This window comes from Labrus bergylta, chromosome 15 (genome assembly GCF_963930695.1).
Source record: "Labrus bergylta chromosome 15, fLabBer1.1, whole genome shotgun sequence".
Taxonomy (NCBI): domain Eukaryota; kingdom Metazoa; phylum Chordata; class Actinopteri; order Labriformes; family Labridae; genus Labrus; species Labrus bergylta.
Genome location: NC_089209.1, coordinates 16,473,643 through 16,492,706, shown reverse-complemented (window position 1 = coordinate 16,492,706; position 19,064 = coordinate 16,473,643). Strand labels below are relative to the sequence as shown.

The following is a 19,064-nucleotide window of genomic DNA, read 5'->3' as shown; positions in this document are numbered from 1 at the left end:
ACTGTATTTTACCTGACAACCAGTTGATAATGGGACAAGCTGCTGGACTGAACCGAGTATTCTCTTGTTTGACTCTTCCTCTGTCGCTCTCTTTACTGTGCTGAACAAATACTCTGACATTGAACAAATACTTCACACCTGTTTGTTTTATGTTATGTAAACACTCTCTCTCTCTCTCTCCTACCTCTAGATCTCATTCTCTCTTCCTTACTCCTCTTAGTGGGTTGTAACTCTAAACTGCAGGATCAGGTGTCAGCTAATGGATGGAGGAAGGAAGAGAAAGAGGAAATGAAGGAGAAACAACCTGATGGAAAGACCGATACAAAGAAGAGAGTATGTGGGAAAGATGAAGACGCCACTTAAGAAGAAGAAGAATAGTTAAGAAGAAGAAGAATAGTGGTGTTGCACCCATGGGTGGCCCATCTATTCCCTTTAACCAATTGAAATAAACCAACAAGGGCGATAAAAATTCTATTTGCTTTAAAACCTGTTCTTCAGTCATCTCAAGGCAGCTCCGAGAGTTTCCATTTGATATAAGGTTGTATCTGCCGTGTGTTTGGTTGGCTGTGGTTCTGCATTCATTTGATAGAAGTGTGTGTGTGTGTGTGTGTGTGTGTGTGTGTGTGTGTGTGTGTGTGTGTGTGTGTGTGTGTGTGTGTGTGTGTGTGTGTGTGTGTGTGTGTACATTTGGGAGCCTTACCAGCTATACAGAAAGTGCGGTCTTTTCATGGTACCTAAATGCACCACAATGCATTTGTATAGGGCAGGCTATCTGTATTTCTTCAAGTCTGTCTGATGCTTTTGTTTTAATCGTGCATGGATAAGAAAGATGTCTCCATGGCATTCTACTATATATTTGCTATGCTTTTTGTCGGTTTCAGTTTAATTACTCATTGAACCTTTACACTCTATTTCACAAAAAGGCCCTGTCGAGTTGGGAAAAGTGGCGTTGATGCCTCACTGCATGTCATGCCTTACACTCAGAGACCACTAGAGGGCAGCAGCTCCTCTCTGCATCACTAAGAAACCATGAATGAAAAAAAATCTTTAAAGCTTCAGTTTCAGTTTTACTTTATTCAGCAAAGTGGAATAAGTATATTTTGAAGACGTAGGAAGATATAACAGATATTAAGTCATTATTATGATTTAAAAAAGAGTGTTATGAATGAATTATTTGTGAGAAAAGTATTATCTGTGATATCCTCATCCTTGTGTGGTCTTGTTTTTTCATTCCTTTCACTACAGTACATCAAGTCACATGGGCACACTGTAGCCTTCCCTGAAAAATGTGAGGAATTTGGTGTATTTTACACCAAAAAAGCTGAGCGAAAACACATCTAACCCCAGTTTAATACTACAGTCGATTATGATCGCAGGACTCTCAGATCAGTGTCATAAAGAGCCTCTTCTGTGGACTTAATATGAGGTAAATTGAAGCCTGAAAATGTTATTTTAGTATTAAAATAGCTCAATGTAAACTTGACAATACATTTCTACTGACTATTACTGCAAAAGCCACTTTTTTGACAATTGATTTCATTACACCACTGAACTACATTCTAAACTGATGCATAACACTTCCAGATTAAACTTTGTTATTACAAGGTTATTACAAATTCAATATTACAATACATTGAATTTTTTGTTTTTAAGGGAACCTATTTCATCACATCCAAGTTTCAGTTGTTGTTTCTGTAAGTTCCACTATGATGGCTTTGTTTGAATTGTTTAACAACAATGCCTAAAATGGTTTGATATTTAAAGGTTTCACTTGATGACCGGATGAAAAGGAATTCAAACAAAAGATAGTGAAATACTATTTGTTTCGGCTAGAGGATATTTCCAGTAGTTGTTCATTTTCATTTTCCGTATCCTGAAAGCCGAGAAGGAACTCTCCAAATCTTTCCCAGCAGCCTCCTGTTGTCCAAACTCTGCCCCCACATAACTCAGACAAACTTGACGTGAGTGTTTCCTGTCTCAAGTAGAAACTCTGGAAATAATCTCATCCTTTGGTATCCATGGAAACAAGCTGATCCATTGTTAAAGCTCCCCTACCAGGATACAATCTTGAATCTGACAGTATCTATAACAGTCTCCCTGAGGGACTGCAGTGTCATTTCTAAATATCCTTTAAAAAATTTAGGAAAACTGTCTTTTTATGTTGCTTTTCCAAACTCCCTCCATGTCTGAGATGTTATTCAAGCAGCTGCAATGGCTCTTTGGTCCCTTTCTCTGTCAACGTGTTTCCTGTAGCTGTATAAATCTAAAATACTTCCAATATTGTCCGTAAGAGAGTTCTTCTTTTGCCCCGGTATGACCCTGATTAGAGCCACAAAACTGGCTCAGCTTCGGTTTTAACTGGGACCAATTTGCTGAGGAAAGTGCTAAATGTTTGCAAATGTTAGTAAGATATTTCTCAAGTTACCTCACTGTTATCCTTCAGTATGTATCAGGTTTGAAAATGGCATTGCTTTCTTTCTAACTCTGTTCACTTTAAAGCCCCAAAGCTGATGTAGATTGTCATGTTGTAAATGAGCAACTTGTTACATGTTTTTGTTTTTCCTTAATAGATTTTTGAAAGTAGTAAAGGTACAATGTCATCATTAGAATGTAAAATGTATTAGTACAGGATTCAGACATAGGCCACCACAATGAGACAGGGCCTCCTAATAACAAATGTCACTCAGTAGCACCTATACCAGTCAAACACCCACACAGGTGTTTTTCCACTTACGGTGTCTGATTGTACCTTCTGTAGACATTTACAGTACATTGAGCTTGATTGATAGCTAACTCACTTTTGAATCACTTTTCTTCTTTTGGAAAAATACACTGTTTTTATCCCAATTGGTTTATAACGTTTTTGAGACTTCCTGCATGGTTCTATCAACCTGACGATAGGTCTAATTTGACAGGGGGATTGAAAATGCCTGTGTTGAAAAAAAAGATTTAAAAAACTTAAAACCTGGTAGGCCTACTATTATCACATTTTAATGCGACTCGTCTACTTTCTTAAGAGATAAGATGTTTTACTTGTTAGAAGAATTTTGCATTTTTTAATTATTCAACCCAATTGTTTGCCAATATGAAAATAGTTTGTGGACTTTTTCTCTGGCACCTATACTGATTATTAGGCCTGTACTTTCACTGTTTTGAGGCTACATTTTACTTTATGAGATACATGTACTATAGGCTTTTCTTACGCCATATATAGCCTAATTATTTTTTTGTTTCAAAGATGAAGACAATGAAGTAGTTGCGTATGACCAGGGCCTGTTATTAATGTAAAACATGGGGATAATCTAATTTCATGAAGTGTTGTTCCTTGTAAATTGTGCTTACTCACGCGCTTGTGCACGCAAATTTCACTTTTATCTGAGGGCTTCCCCCACTACATCGCACGTGCGTGTAAACGCTGGCAGCACAAAAAAACAAGCGCGTGCACGGTTTTTGACTGTTTCGTATCCCTCCAATGAACTGCGACAGAGAGAGAGAGAGAGAGAGAGAGAGAGAGAGAGAGAGAGAGAGAGAGACTTGTCTGGGCGCTTCCGGCTTCAAACAGTCTGACAAACAGCGCTTTACTACAAGCACACTCAGCACGCATGACAACAGAAACCTCCCAAACTATTTATCCCGACAAGCAAATTGTGACAGGCGTTCAGTCCTCGGCTCGATACGAAAGGCTTTGAAGTTTCCCTGAAACAACCCGACAGAAAACGCTCGTTGAAGAGAGTGAAAGACGTTTTTTTTTAAATCTTTTTTTCTTCTGTGGAGGAGGAGGAGGAGGAGGAGAAGGAGGAGGATTTGTTGATGAAAAAAGGTAAAGAAGCAACAAGGACCCTGTGGCAGCGTCGAACATTTTTTTTTTGTGTGTGTGTGTGATTGTGTGTGTGTGGAAGAAACGAGAAGAGTAGTAGAAAAGTAGACGTGTCGGTGCACGAGGAGCTGTTACTGTGCATGTTTTGTGTTTCATGTGAGAGACTCCGATAGAAGATTCCTCCTCTGGTCATTACTGCTGACTGTAATATCACTCAGAGTAATAAAAGTGTCTCAGAGGAGCCCGGAGAAGACGGGACAGCTCAGAGGTAAGAAAACACAAGGGCCTGGTTTAGTGTTCCACATGAACACATTATTGTTTGTTTGATGGAGTTTATTACATCTTAATATCACCAGCTCTTGAGCAGATCAGGAGGTTACAGTCAAAGTTGTGAGGGTTGTAGGCCTAGTAAGAGGGATAACCAAACTGTGTGAGGAGCCACGTTTTAAACCACGTTATCCATATTTTAAACTGCATCCTAAAGATTTTTGTCTTATGGTTTTTATCCATAATATAAACTATGTTTTATGATGACAGATGCAGTTATTTGTAAATAGCTGCTTTCTAATGATTTAGCCTATAGTGGGCCTACTGTACTGTAAATCATTTGCAGAACTATATTTACTGAGAAAATACCACAGCCAAATCATAATATAAAAAAAAATCATTTTTTTTTTACATAATGCATTTATGTTTAGCCTTCAGCAACTGTAAGTAACAAAAGTTATTATGCTGAAGAGCTTAAACTCAAATATTGACTTCTAAATAACAGAAACTCTGGTTTTACCAGCTTCTGCACAAATGTGCTCTGCGGAGAAACTCCCTCCAGCATGTTTTCAGCATCACTGTCTTGAATGGAGAGCTGCAGGAGATATATGATATACTCTCACACAAAGATTTAACCAGCACGCAGCAGGCAGTGTTCATTATGAAGTTCATAAGATAAGAGGTGATTAATAGGGCTGCTTCTATTGTACTTTTCTTGAATGAGTGAGCTTCCTTTTTTTGTAAAATTTCAAATAACAATTGAAAAATCACCATAACTTTCTTTCATACGTCATCAAACACCACAGTCAGTCCGAAACGCAAATAAATTCTCTTTATACTCACACAAAAGATAAAGCTGCTATTCAGCGAGGATTGAACGTAACTTTTTTCCCCTTTAAAAAAAAAAATTCAAAGATTATTTTATATTTTGTTTGGGTCCCTTTTAACCCACCTCTTCAGAACTTTTCCCCTTTCCGGAACTTTTAGGCTTCACGTGTTGTTCCCTGCTTTGAGTATCCAACTTGCTAGCACGGAGTTTATTAAATAATTGTGGAATTCTAATTGTAGATTTTTGACATTAATATAAATTGTAATATTATAATGTGTTTTGTGGAAATATTAATAGATTAAAATAACAAATCAGCAGGCCTATCTGTGCTTGTGTCTGCTCTAGTGAGTAAAAAACCTACCAATTATCAGCTCAATAAGAAAAAACTAATATGAAAATTAAATTTTATGGTTAATAAATGCAGACCATTTGGTCAAAAGAGAAAAATAATTTAAAATGTATGATAAAATAGATGCACTTGCGTCACATGGTGGTATTATATCATTATAGTTCTGGTCTGCCATCTGTTGTTGTTAATTTGTCTCTAACTTTCTGCTACAGTCTGAGTATCCTTCAGAGCTCTGTCTGTAGGTGTGTTGCCCACTTGTGTAGGCAGATGGACAGTTCAAACGCTCAACACTCACACAGTCCCACTCACTCTGACACGGGGCTGCGCTCAAACACAGACAAAACATACCGAGCTAGTTTACATGGAGGGTTATTTAAACTAGAATCCTCACTACAGATAGTCCTTGACATTCTTATCAATCTGTATTTTGATTGCTTTGGTGTGCTAAAGGCGGTGTTTTTTTTTTTTCATCATGATCACAGCATATTATCAGCACAGTACAAAGTCGTGCTCAAGGTCTCATTGCTATCGTGCTTCATGGATGTTTAGAATAAATATGGTATCTTGAAATGTCTGTATACGCCGTTCTCATGGATATTTGAGCGGATTTTTGGCAGATGCATGTTATCTTTTTGGAAAATATAGATATCCTCTGCCGTAGTGATAGATAGACCAGAGCTTAGAGTTTGTGAGCAAATACTTTTTAAACACTTTTGGTACTTTTTCATTCTTAGTTCATATATCTTTAATTACCCATGTGCCTGTATTTGACCTTTTATCATGCAGATAATTCCAAGACCCCAGAGCTTTCTTTCACTGCAGTGAACAAAAAAACAGCTTTTGGGTTTCCAACCATGTGCAACATGCAGAGTGAAAATTGTTCTTGCAGCCCGGTGCTGCCTTATTAAACAACTGAGCCGTTTCAAACAGTACATCTACTGCTTCTGCATGAAAGCTTCAGAATAGACAACTAAACCAAAATAGCTTGTAAACACCTCTCTTCTTTTGTCACTCTTCTGTCTCACTCTCTCTCTCTCTCTCTCTCTCTCTCTCTCTCTCTCTCTCTCTCTCTCTCTCTCTCTCCATGCCCGTCCTAGGCCTGAATCGTGTTGTTGTTTTCACAGAGTCTTCATGGATTTTAGCATCCAATAAACATAGAGAAGTGATTACACAGTGTCTGTCTGCTGCTTGGTGAGCTACTCGAGTGAATAAGCTATTCAGAAAGTTTCCTGCCTCTCTCTAACTGCGTCACTGCCCAACAAGGAAACCCCATGTTTACCCCGTGCCCCTGACCTGAAGTCTTAACTTATCTGTATTCAAACCACATCCTAAGGCTGCTTTTTGCAGCTCAGCACGTGATGTGCCTGACCCCTGAATTTCACTGAAAAAGATGTTCGCAAGTGGTCTGAGCTTCAGTTAGTTTTGGTGATTGTCTTGCAGGATGGTTTGAAAACATCTATGTGTCTCTCAGAGGTGTGATGTCCTTGTGTTTCAAATACATGGGCCAGACGTGGCCATCGAACAGGCCGGGGGGGTCTGGCACAGTGTAGTTCCTCTAGCATTTGTCAATATTTACGGCCAGATTGCTAAAATAGTTTACTGATTATAAAGGCTAAATCTCACAAAGCACACCTGTCCCGTAAGCTATCTATAATCAACCATGTGTGTCAAATAGGGAAAATTATTAAATTAAACACACTTTGTTTTTTTCTGCTCAATTTCTTCTTACAAGTATGTAGAAGCAGGGCCATCCATGGGGGTAGGGCTTTGTGGGGCCCATGGTGGCCACAAGAACCTTGTGCACCCTGATAACTGGTGACTGACTGATTTATTTTGCACCCAAATTCTCACCGTTACTTATAAAAACAAAAAAGTATTGATTATCTGAATAACACTTGAGTAAAATGCATTCTATATCAAAATTTGTTTACCCTCTTAAAAATGATATGAGTTTTTTAAGTCATCAGAACTACATACGGTAGTAGGGCCTAACATGAACTTGACCACTAGGCTAAATTTGTGAGAGAATCCTTGTGTCACAGGACAAGTGAAAAAAAAAGTTACCAAAAAAGTTTTTTTTAAAAAGACTGATGCTGGGATCATCAGAGCACTGGCAGTTGTGTGTCTGTGTTGACATAATTAAATCAGATATGTGGACGTTTGTTTTAAATCAAATGATCCTCAGAGGTAGGTCAGATATTTTTAATTCTGTTTCAGTCACACATGGAACAAGAAGCCTGTTTCAAGACTTCAGCCTAAACAGAAAATATTTGAACAAAGACAGAGATACATTGTTTCCTGTGGCAGAAAGTTATCTTGAAACCCGTTAACATCCAGGAGAGTAATTACTTGTTGCCTTTTCTTTTCCTTTTTCTTTTTGTCCCCACTCACTATCTTGGGTTACTCAGTAAATACTTTAGGGGCCGCTGTGGCTTAGTGGTAGTCGGTCGTCTCTCAACCGGAAGGATGGGGGTTCGATCCCCAGCACCTTTGGTCACATGTCAAAGTGTCCTTGGGCACAGCGGCATGTGAATGTGTATACATGGGAATAGATAAAACTCAAGGACACTTTATGCCGTTAGGGTGTGAATGCGGTGTGAATCAATGAATGTGACTAGCAGTGTAAACAGCACTTTATGTTCAATCAGAAGACTAGAAAAGCCGTATACAAGGCAAGCTCAAGTCAATTTACCAGATCGTTTCCTGTCCTTCACCGCAATTATTCACTGTGCCTTTCTCTACTTCCCAAAGTAACTTTCCCTCCACCTCCTGCCCTTTTCTAATTTCCCCTCTCTGCATGTTTCTCTGTATCTCCATCTCTCTGCCCTTTCCTCGTGCCTCCCTTCATTTTCTCCCTGAAAGAATGTTACCTTCACGTGAACTGTATTTTTAGACTGGAGCAAATTTTTTAAACAAGCAGTGCTGGACTAGAGGATCATTGTGGGGGTTGTCACAGTTCTAACATGTAAAACTCTTAAGACCTTTTTTAAAGATGTTCTGGTGTAGAACTATGTAACGTTGCTTGAGAGGAGAGAAAATTATTGTTACGGAAAAGACAAAGGCAATACAACAGCTGTTTCATTCAAATAAGCAATGCATAAATCTCAGCCTGTATTGAAAACATTTTCCAGTGTTTGCAACATGTCCTCAGCTCATTTCCTGCCATTCTTAATCGCTATCTCTCTGTCTGTCTCCCTCTCTCTTCCTCGTTTATTTGTGTCTTATTTAACTTTAATCCCAGCACAAACAATGGTATCATTTATTTTGAATTAATGATATAACCTCTCTGACGCAGGATGGGATGGTTTTCCAGGAATGGAAAGTTGGACTCCCAGTGTCTGTGCTTTTAGAAAAAGGCGTTACTTTGACTTCTCTGGTTAGACATGTTAGATCCAGTAGAATGAAACAAATCTATGTCTTTTTGCAGATATTCCTGCGGTCTATGAGCTGCAGTTGCTGCCTGAATGCAGAAGAAACACTGAGCTGTTCTCCAGACCTCCCTGCTGCTCCAAGGGAGATTGTCAGATGTGTACCCAGCACTCACAGCCCCTGGCCAGGCCGCGGGGATGGCAGCGTCTGCCCTGAACCTGAACAGCCTCAGAGTCATGAACAGGTCCGGTTTATTTTCCAGTTTGTTTTATACTTCGTCTCCTTTTGTTTTTAAGACGTCTGTGTTCCTAAAGAGGTTGTTGTGGAGGAAGTGCATACTTCAAACATGTTTGGTCAGTATGAATCACTGCAGGTAAAAAGCTGTTACACTGGACTCGTGAGATAACTTTATTTTAATTATAACAGGTAAATATTCAGTCACTTGCAGGATGCTTAAAATATTTCTCTCTATTGTAACTATTTTCTCTTTTCCTTCTTCGCTGCACTGCAAGCTTTTGGCTCTTCACACTATGAATGCCTTATGTATTGAATGTTTTTTGTTTGTTAACAATTTACAGATTTGCAATGTACTCACTTTTCAGTCTTTAACTGATGTGGGGACATGTTGTTCAGACATGTTTTATTTTGACTATAACTATTTTATTTTAAGTTACTTTGTATTTTATAAAGTGCCTTGCGTACATATTTACCCCGCTTGAACTTTTCCATATGTTTATGTCACAGCTGCAAGTTTGAATTGATTTTACATGTGTTGTATGTATTGTATGAGCACAAAAAAATCCACAATTTAAAGGAAGGGGAGAACAGATGGTGATCCAAATAATTAAAAGGAAAGATATAAGAAATGTTTCGCTGTGAAACTCCTATTAAGGATCAGATGTAAGCAGTTGCCTTCATGTTTACTTTTTGCATCAAATAGAGATGTGGTTGTAGGAGTACTCTTTGTTGTAAATTAAACTGTAAATAGGCCAAATTAGTCTTTTTGATTTTAAGAATGAAGACTGTGAAATAAGAGAAAATCTCAGGCCTTTGATAGGCTACGCAATCAATGCTGCAATCAAAGCAATGTTTAACCTGATACAGTAAAGTACTTTTAGTTAGGATTTTTTCAAGAGTCCACAAAACTTGACAAATAAAAGACTCTGATATTTTCACTTTCTTTTCTCAGCAATAATCAGTTCCACACCCAGCCAGGCTCCTCGAGCAGAAACTCAGCGGCAAGAACCAGTCCAGTTGGTCGACCTGTGCTGCCAGTTCCGGACCGGAGTACCTACTCTCAGCTACTGGGTGGAGGTCTCTACAGCCCCACCAGCCCCAAGGTAGTCAAAGCTGTCGTCCTGTAGCTTCCTAAAAAGTTAAAAAAATAAAAAAAAAGAAGATAGAAAAGTAAGACCTTGTTAAGTTTAGACCCCAGTCTCTCAGCTGCTATTTTAATTACAATTCATACATGTGTCATCTTTCGGAGTGATGCTAATCCCGTCCTGGTTCCTCCTTTCCTAGACAAGCCCTACATCCCTTGGTGGAGCTTTCGTCTTCCCCCCTTCCTCCCCACTCTCTCCCAGCTCCTCCCCTCGCGCTCGCTCCCCTTCCCCGCGGAGTCCGGACCTTCTCGGAGTCAATGTGGGCCAGCGGGTCCGACGACTGAGCTCGCCCGGCTGTGAGGAGAGAGGGGACGGAGAAGGGCAGGAGGACAGGGGACGGGAGACTGGAGGAGGAGAGAGGCGAGAGGAGAAGAGACGTCAGGCACAACTGCTGCAGATACACAGGGAGCTGCAGAACGTCGAGGTGATTTGACATTTTATTTTCTTCTTTTATCTTTTTAATCTGTATCGCTGTCTTCCTTTGTGTCTTAATTGTCTTCATTGTCTGGTCTGTCTGGGTTCGTCTGGGAATGCATTCCTTAAGCAAACTAGAGCAATGCTTTCACACTCTGAAGGATTTACTACTTTGTTTTGATTTGTTGGGCTTGTCAGAACAATGTCAGTACTCTCACCGAGCTTTCCTTCTACTCAGCTGTTTCATATTTAAGTAACCTTTTGTAAGTAAGCTGGAAAAGCTGACTTCTAGTCTTTCTTTTTTTGATGAACAGCTCTTTTCACCCAATAGTTTCATTTTTTTCAAGGTTCATACTATTGTATGTTCACTCAATGTCATTTTCAATGACCTTTTTTAATATCATTATCCATCATAAGTATGCTAATAATTTAAATAAGACAGTAGATAAACAAAACATTCTGTAATAATGAATCAAATCTGATTGTCTAGAATTTAAATTAAATGATGAATTAACATTAAAGCAAATTTAAATATTAACATTTTTCATTGATTTAATTAGGATGTTACAGTAGCACTATTTTTTGGTTTGGGATTTAAAGGTCACTCACATGTGTTTTCAGGAACTGAAAATAAACAACAACTAAACTAGAATCTTGCCAAAATCATCTTTCCTGACAGTTTGTTAAGTGCCAAGCATTAGAAGCTATTTAATTTTTTCCATGTTCTTAATAAAGGCAGAACATTTTGAAGAGATGTTCTTTTGCCAATGCTTGCAGTGCACCTGTGAGATGATAAGCAGCCAAAACCAAATGTGAAAAAAAGGATAGAAATTAACTTCTCTTCAGTTTAACCAAGGAAACCAAATCTAGACTACATTTAGACTCTTACTTTCATTTTCTATTACAGGTCAGGGGGAAAGTGGGAATATTTGAGGCCCACATATCGGGAATTCGTGCCCAGGTGCTCAACAGTGAGCTTCAGCGCAGCCCTCGGTCTCCACGAAGATCGACGAGCCAATCACCAGCCCATTCCAGCCAAGGAAACCCGGCTCCTGAATCCTCAATGATCCACCATCCAGAGAGTAAAGTCCCCCCTGTGGTCCAAAATGGAAGAGAAACTGAGAAGGAAACCATGGAGGGAGAAAGTAGGGAGATAGGGAGACAGGAAGGTGAAAAGAAGGACAGTGGTGCAACAGAAGAAAACACAGGGAACAAGACACTCATCGGTCAAAATGGCTGCATTTCTGAAACAAAAATCCAAAATCCCCTTTTAGATGGGCTGTGTGACGTTCAGGCTTCCATTGAGACATTAAACCTGGATTGGAAAACAAATAGTGAGAAAAATGATGGCGAAAGACTGGGAGAAAAGGATGACGAAAAACAGGGAGGAGAGATAGAAAACAATCAAATACTGGGAGACAAAAAAGAGAGGAGAGAGAGAGAATTAAAAAATGAGACAGAGGACCACTTGTGTCATGAAATGACGCACCAGAAAGAGGCAAACAGGTTGGATATTAATCCTGAAACACCTTCCTTTTCTCTTACTCCAAGCAATGAGATCTCCTCATGTTTGATGGACAACAAAGATCACACCTCCAACCACTCTCTTTCTGTTCCTCCCTCCATCCCGCCCTCTATCCCTGCTGTCATTATAACTGACCACGGTTTGGAAAGCCCACCTCAAACTTCTGAAGGCTCCAGCTCAGACCAGGGACTAAGCTGCACCCCCAGCCCAGGTTCAAGCCCAGTCCCTGGGTCGAACTTTTCCACCCGTTCCCTCAGGAAGTTGTCGTCCTCCTCGGCCTCCTCGGCGGGGTTCTCCTCGTCCTGGGAAGAGTCGGAGGAGGATATTTCCAGTGATACAGAGAAAGGAGAGCAGCTTCTCAACCCTGCTCTCCTGACCTCCAAACAGAAAGCGGTAAGTAAATAAAGTCAAGTAAGAATATACTTCTGCTCATGTGTTTTCATGCAGGTATGACCTGCCTCACATTTCGAAGATCTTTTTTAGTTTGAAAATGTCAATGACCTTGAGAAACTTAGGTCACCAGGAAGGCCATATATCATTCAGTCAGGGAAAATCAGACAAGTTAAATTAAAGGCTTGGAAACTCAAAGCTTAATTGGTAATTTTCACAAGATCTGAGAAAAATATGTGATGTGTCTTACCACTTTTCAGTGCTGCAATAACGATATGAAATGCCATAAATTAACAACATTTAAAGAGTGTGTATTAACAATAACTCCCAGTATTTGTCTATCTGCTATTCCAAATGTTTTACAAAATAACTGTGTTTTCAAAATTTTATAAAATAACTTTTCTTATGCTGATGGCCTAGCGATCAGGTCGCGCTCAATGTACCGAGGTTATGGTCCGCAAATTGGGTAGCCTGGCTTCAAATTGACCTGTGGCTCCTTTCCCACATGACAGCTCCCCTCTCTCTACCTGATTTAAGTCGCTATCCACTATCCTACCCAGATAATGTCATTAAAGCCCAAAAATAAATCAAAGAAAAGAAGACAAACTTCTTAATCATTGGGGTAAATTCAGACTTCCCTCGTGTGTTCATTAGTAATGCTCATATGGCAATCATAATTAAATTGCTAAATAATTGCTCAACACCAGTGTAAACATCCCTAAATAAACTCAAACATCAACATCTTAGAATTGCTGATGTTACCTTTAGCTCAAAGTAACTCTGCAAAGTAAAGGCACAGGGCAACCAGCATTGCGGTAGTCATTCATTTTTTAGTAAAGAGCGCATGTACATTATTTATGTGACCAATTGATGCACTGAGCCAATGTAAGCTTGATTGTCACTTTTTGTACACAGTCCATTTGAAGGTCATAGATTTCTGATGGTTTGCCTGAAATCAAAATGTTCAGCTGCTAAATTGATGTCAGCTGTGTTCCTGTCAACAGACAGGAAGACATTGTTTTTATTAAGTATGCATGTTTGAAGAAAAACAAGGTGAAGTTCTGTTACTTTGTCAAGAACATTTTGATGGTTTTTGATTTGTTAATAGCTTGACAAAGTTATAGTTTTGTCATTATAAATAATGTTCTTATTATTAGTGAAGGTTCTTATTAAAGCTAAAAACCTAGCTTGTGCACAACTTGTGAAATTGCAGCCACTCTTGGAAGACACTTGGGTCTCTGTTAACGATTGTGCCTCAAAGTGTGTGTGTGTGTGTGTGTGTGTGTGTGTGTGTGTGTGTAGGTTGGAGTGTGGATGTGTTCTTATTTGTAGCCGGTATAAGTTCACAAGTTCATCTCAGTTCTGCTTTGAAACACGATTTAACAAAGGATTGTATAACTGATTTTCTTCGATTGTTTGGTGAACAATGTCCCTGTCCAAGAAGTGCCCCTTCTTTAAAACTTCAAATTTATGCACTCATATTCTCTGTCTTTTCTGTTCAATAGTCATTTTGTATGACCTTGAAAAATCTGCAATCTCTTCCCCGTTAGCGAGTAGGCCAACTGACCATGATGCAAGCTTTGGAATACACACCACCCTGAAATAATTGCATCATCTGCATAATGGCAGATATAAAAAAAAATATATATTATTTTATTATATTATTGTGGTTGAGATTTATGAGACTCCTAATTGTGTGTGATGGATGCATTTTTCTTGCATATTTAATTTAATCACCCTTTTGAATGCCCTGGCCCTCCTAGTTGATGTGCATTACAAGCTATTTGTTTAAATGGATTTGGCTGATGGATTTGAATAGTGTTTGTATTGCTCTTTGCATATTCCCGGTATTTGTTTTTTCCTTTATCCTGGCAAAGAAAGAGACAGAAGCTCCAGCAGCTGACTGAAGGAGAGGGTTTTATTGTTCCTATTAAAAGTCTGGATTTCCCCCATCATATCACAGAGATGTCAAACATCGGGGTTCTTCATGTTCATGTCTGTAGCCTGTCACAGATCCTGATCAGATGGTATTCTAAGGATATTTGCTGTATGTGTGCAAGAAGAGGCAGACATGCAGCTACACATAACGCATGCTTTCTTGTGTGGGAGGTATGTAGGAAAGAAGTGAGGGAGAGAGTGAAGAGGAGTGACACTGAGAGAGGAAGAAAGGCAGAGGAATACTGTGAGCTTAAAATGAAATAGACAAAAAATACGAGTATTAATCAATCAGACATTTTACAATATTTACTATACATATTTACAACGAATGATGTAAGTAGTTCAATTTTTTACAAGTTTTTATTTAATGTATTTTAGCAGGGAGGACAGACTGATACTGAGATCTCTTTTCAAGGGCAGTCCTGCACCAATACAAGTAAAAACATAATAAAATGTAAACTTAGAAACACAACTAAAAGCAACCTCTACATGTTTTTGCAGTCCTCTGAACAATTGCAAGTAGTTCACTTTATCATGGTGAACCACTAGTTCTTCCAAGTTTATATGAATTTGAAATGTACGACCTTACAGACAGATTGTGATTCAGCCAGATACTGAAAAATTCAAACTCTGCATAGTTTCTACACCTGCCAGGGATTTTGTGATTCAGCAGACTGCTAAAAGCATACTATTATTAGAAATGGGCTTGTCTGTTTAAGGGCGCATTTATTTACAAAGTGATTTGAAGAGGCCCTAAAATAGATCCCTGGGGTACTCCTTTCTGACCACCATGAGGGACGACTTAACATCATCTGCAACTATGGCTTGAGTTCAATTACTCAAATTGTTGTAGAACCAGTTACAAGAATTATCATCCAGATATCATCCAAAGATATATTAGCAGTACTTTTTCTAGAAAACATGTATCAGAATTATATAGAGTTACATTTTGTTATCAAAAAGCTCTGAATCACTATGAATGACTCCTGTCATTTTAATCCACTCCTTCACAGTAGTTTTAAATTATAATTTCTCCTTTGCATTATTCACCTAAGTAAGCATGACGTTTTCATTTCTTTTGGTGTAAGCACATCTGAACTTGTCTGCTTTGTTATGGTCATTAGTTTTATGATTGTATCAACTCATACCTGAAGAGTGTACACACTCAGTGTCTGCACAGGGCCTTTTATAGACACCATTTGGCTAATCTTTTGACTGTTGGGCATCTCTCCAAGGTTAGGAGGCACACGTGTGCTGCCAGTGTTTCCCTATTCTTGTTAATTGGCAGTGAAGGGGCACCTGCAATAGATAGGCATCTTTGTTTGTTTTTTCTTTCCATAAAATGTCTGTTTAATGTGAGAAAGGAAAGAAGAAGAACGTTAAGAGATATGTCATGTGAGGGAAGACACCCTCCTTTTAGGTGTAATTAACTTCAAAGCATTTGAAACACAACTTTTTTTAGACTGCAAGTCACACAAAACAAAGCGGCTCGCATTGTCCTAAACTGCTTGTCGAGCACAAGAGTAAGTTTAATGACTAATCATTTGGCCTGGTTAAGTGTGAAAAGAAGTTTGCAATTTTCATTAGTGAGTTTTATAAGGAATATTATTACAACCAAAACTCCAGAAATACTTTACAGTAAACTGTCATTTTTTTCGGATAGACATAACTACTCGACTTGACAGTCATTAGACGGTCGTTTTTTGTTGTCAAACTATTTTAATGCAAAGGACAGTGCATTATCGAGCGATGGTGGCATAGAATTCATTACCAAGTTTTCTGATTATGGAAAGTAATTTAAGATGTTTCCTAAAAAAGTTAAGATTTTATTTATTTACACAAGACATTGTATAGGATAATTTATGAGTTCTTTCTTTTTCTTTCTGGTGATCTAGTTGCTAGATACTTTTATTTTTTGAGTGGCGAATATAAAAATATTTAGCTACTGTATTTATCAGACAGTTTTCGAGTATGTGTTGTGTATTGTATGTTACATTGGTTATGTCTTGTGTTTTGCTGTACTGTCAGTATGAATGTCATGGATGTGTTTTATGTCATTTAATGAAATCTTGTCAATGAAGATATGGAGACCCCAGGAAGAGTAGTTACTGTTTAACACAGAAGCTAATGGGGATCGTAATAAACAAACAAACTTATCTTGCAAGTGAATTTGAAGCGCCACATCTTACAAGTTTGATTTGATTTTTTTTTATACAAACTTTCTATCAACCCTTAGCAGTGTCTGTGTTTAAAGGTGTGTTCTTACAACTTTACAGAGAAATGAATGACAGAAGTTAAAGCTAATTATGCTGAATCTACAAAAGAATGGAAGTAAGGCAGGTCTTTAAAGGGATGCAGATTGTGTGTGTGCTGTTACTCACGCTGTCTGTGGTGTAAGTATAGACTGGGATGCTTTTGGGAAGCTTTTCTGGGAAGTTTTTTCCAATTCATTTATGTTGCATCCTTAATAAACAAAGCTATTTTTGGATCAAAGACTTGGCCAATCATGTTTAACTGTTACACTTGACAAAAATGCTAAGGCTGACACACCCTCTGCACACACTAACACTTGGTTGAACTTTGCAGAAGAAGACAATACTGTATCCACACAGGAAGCTTTTCTTTATCACACATACGGTCACTTTTGTTGCACTGAGTCGCAACCCTTTTTTGTTATCTTTGGCATGGACACATACACTGACCCTAACATTACTCTACAACTCCACTTTGTTTATTAATATTTAAAAAAATGTAAATTAAACCTAATATCTAATGACAAAAAATACTATTTTTCTGTTCTGTTTCTGACGGGGCAAAAACTAATGTTCATGTCCTGAACTATAACTCAGCACATACACACACACACACACACACACACACTTTCTGAGAGACACACACTGTGTTTGTACTGCAGTGGAAAATCTTCACTACCACGGCGGCTGGTCGCCTAGCAACCCTGTGACGTCAAACCGAGTTTCCCTCTCACATCTGTTTGTGTGTGTGTTAGTGTGTGTGTGTGTGTGTGTGTGAGAGAGAGAGAGAGAGAGAGCGTCTGTAAGTTTAAGTGTGTGTATGTGTGTGTATACTTACGTGTGAAAAAGGGCCTTGCTTCACCGTGAGAGGGGAAACACCGGTCAATTCTTAAATTGGTGATTCTGCGAGAAGTTTGCCCGGTGGGATTGTGCTCACATGTTGAAGAACTTGCCCTGGCTGCGGAGGAGCTGACATTTTGGCTAAGAGAGCGTCTAGGGTTGAGTCCAGAGCAGAAGTCAAGTGTGGTTTCACACTGTTTTCAGAGCTGTCAGAAACACACTCACGCTGCATGGGGAAACCCTGCTGAATAATGATAAAATTGTTGTTTATGTGTGTTTCTTCGAGAGGAGAACCACAGGTTGCACTTCTAATTCTATGTACAAATCAACAAAATGTATCAGATCATTTCTGTGCATGCTTTATGTAGTTGAAAATGAAAGTGATCATGCTTTTCTAAGGTATTCTGCGATGAACTGAGAGAAAAAAAAATAGCTTTTTGTTCCATTTAACTCAAGGCTTCTGAGGGAAGATCTAAAGTGAGATCTGCTCTTTAATGTTCCATTGTGACCTCTGTTTGGTTCCTTATCTGACTTTAGTATAAAGTTAACTGAGCAGCCACATCACAAACATCTAACCACTTTTTCCCCCCTTGAGAGGTCCCTTTTTCTCGCCTTTATATAACCGTCCAGCCAAACTTGGTTACTAAGAGATTTATCAGGCACCGTCCAAGCATCTGCTGCACGTTGTTTAGCCTGAATAGCAGTCCATGCAGTTTAATTTTGTGAGGGTGTGTGTGTGTGTGTGTGTGTGTGTGTGTGTGTGTGTGTGTGTGTGTGTGTGTGTGTGTCTTTGTGCCTCACAGTCTAAACTTTGCAGACTCAGACAGTTGCTGTATGTGTATCTGAGGGGACCTTGTGGTGAGTGATATCAGGCTTGTTGTTTCCCTCAGTGCTTCTCCATCGAAAACATCAACGTGCATCAGTGTTTCCCTCGCTGCCTCATTTTTTAACTCAGCGTTACCCTTTTACCCAATTTCTTTTTTTAAATTTCACTACTCCCTGCCTCTTTGCATTCCTCCCTGCATGCAAATGATGGTTGTTCAGCGTAACCCTTGTTTCTTTGATTGAAGAAATAAAGCAAATATCCAAACATCCAATACTACTTTAGATATTTGCATTGAAAAATGAACTTTTTCAATGCAAATGTATGTTTAAGCATACATACACACAAGATTAATGAAGATCATTTTATTTAAGAAGCTCTTTGCATCTATGCTTCTTTGTTCCTCCGTGCTCTTTCTGCTGTTTACAGAGGGCAAAGCCTCTCTTTCTTTTTTTTCTTTTTTGTTTGTAGTCAGCGGCGGATGTGGAAAATACTGTCGCTGAGGCAAGCGGCAACCCCCCCCCCACTTCCTGTCTGCAAGAAGTTCCTTCTCTTACAATTTCCTCTCTCTCTCTCTCTCTCTCTCTCTCAATGGAAACTTCACTGTTTTGTGCTTGGTCATCCAGCGGTCTGGGTAGAGAGATAGGACAGAAAGAGAGACCGGCAAAGAGCAAAGAGACAGAAAAATATGAACGCGAGACAGAACGGAGAGTGTCTAAGTCGACTGATGCAAGCTGCTTCTTGAGTACAATCCCAGTTTCAGGATCATGCCTATGTTTCTTCATTCAAGACAAACGTCTCATTATCACAATCCAGATCTAAATGTATCTATTTTTATAATGAACTAAGGTGTCTGAATAATAACAGTC

General features: G+C 38.9%; 1 protein-coding gene across 2 annotated transcripts in view; it reads left to right on the top strand.

Moving 5' to 3' along the window:
* The first annotated feature begins 3,543 nt into the window (after nt 1–3,543).
* The window catches only part of itpkb (inositol-trisphosphate 3-kinase B), a 29,206-nt gene continuing 13,685 nt past the window's right edge, over nt 3,544–19,064 (top strand). The window contains exons 1-5 of one of the 2 annotated variants that reach the window (XM_020642038.3): nt 3,544–3,820; nt 8,690–8,875; nt 9,821–9,971; nt 10,153–10,437; nt 11,335–12,345. In XM_020642038.3, the coding sequence (XP_020497694.1) occupies nt 8,829–8,875; nt 9,821–9,971; nt 10,153–10,437; nt 11,335–12,345 (1,494 nt within the window). In that variant the 5' untranslated portion in view covers nt 3,544–3,820; nt 8,690–8,828. Of the gene's footprint in view, nt 4,086–8,689; nt 8,876–9,820; nt 9,972–10,152; nt 10,438–11,334; nt 12,346–19,064 lie in introns of both variants that reach the window. The other variant, XM_020642036.3, reaches the window with a different exon arrangement.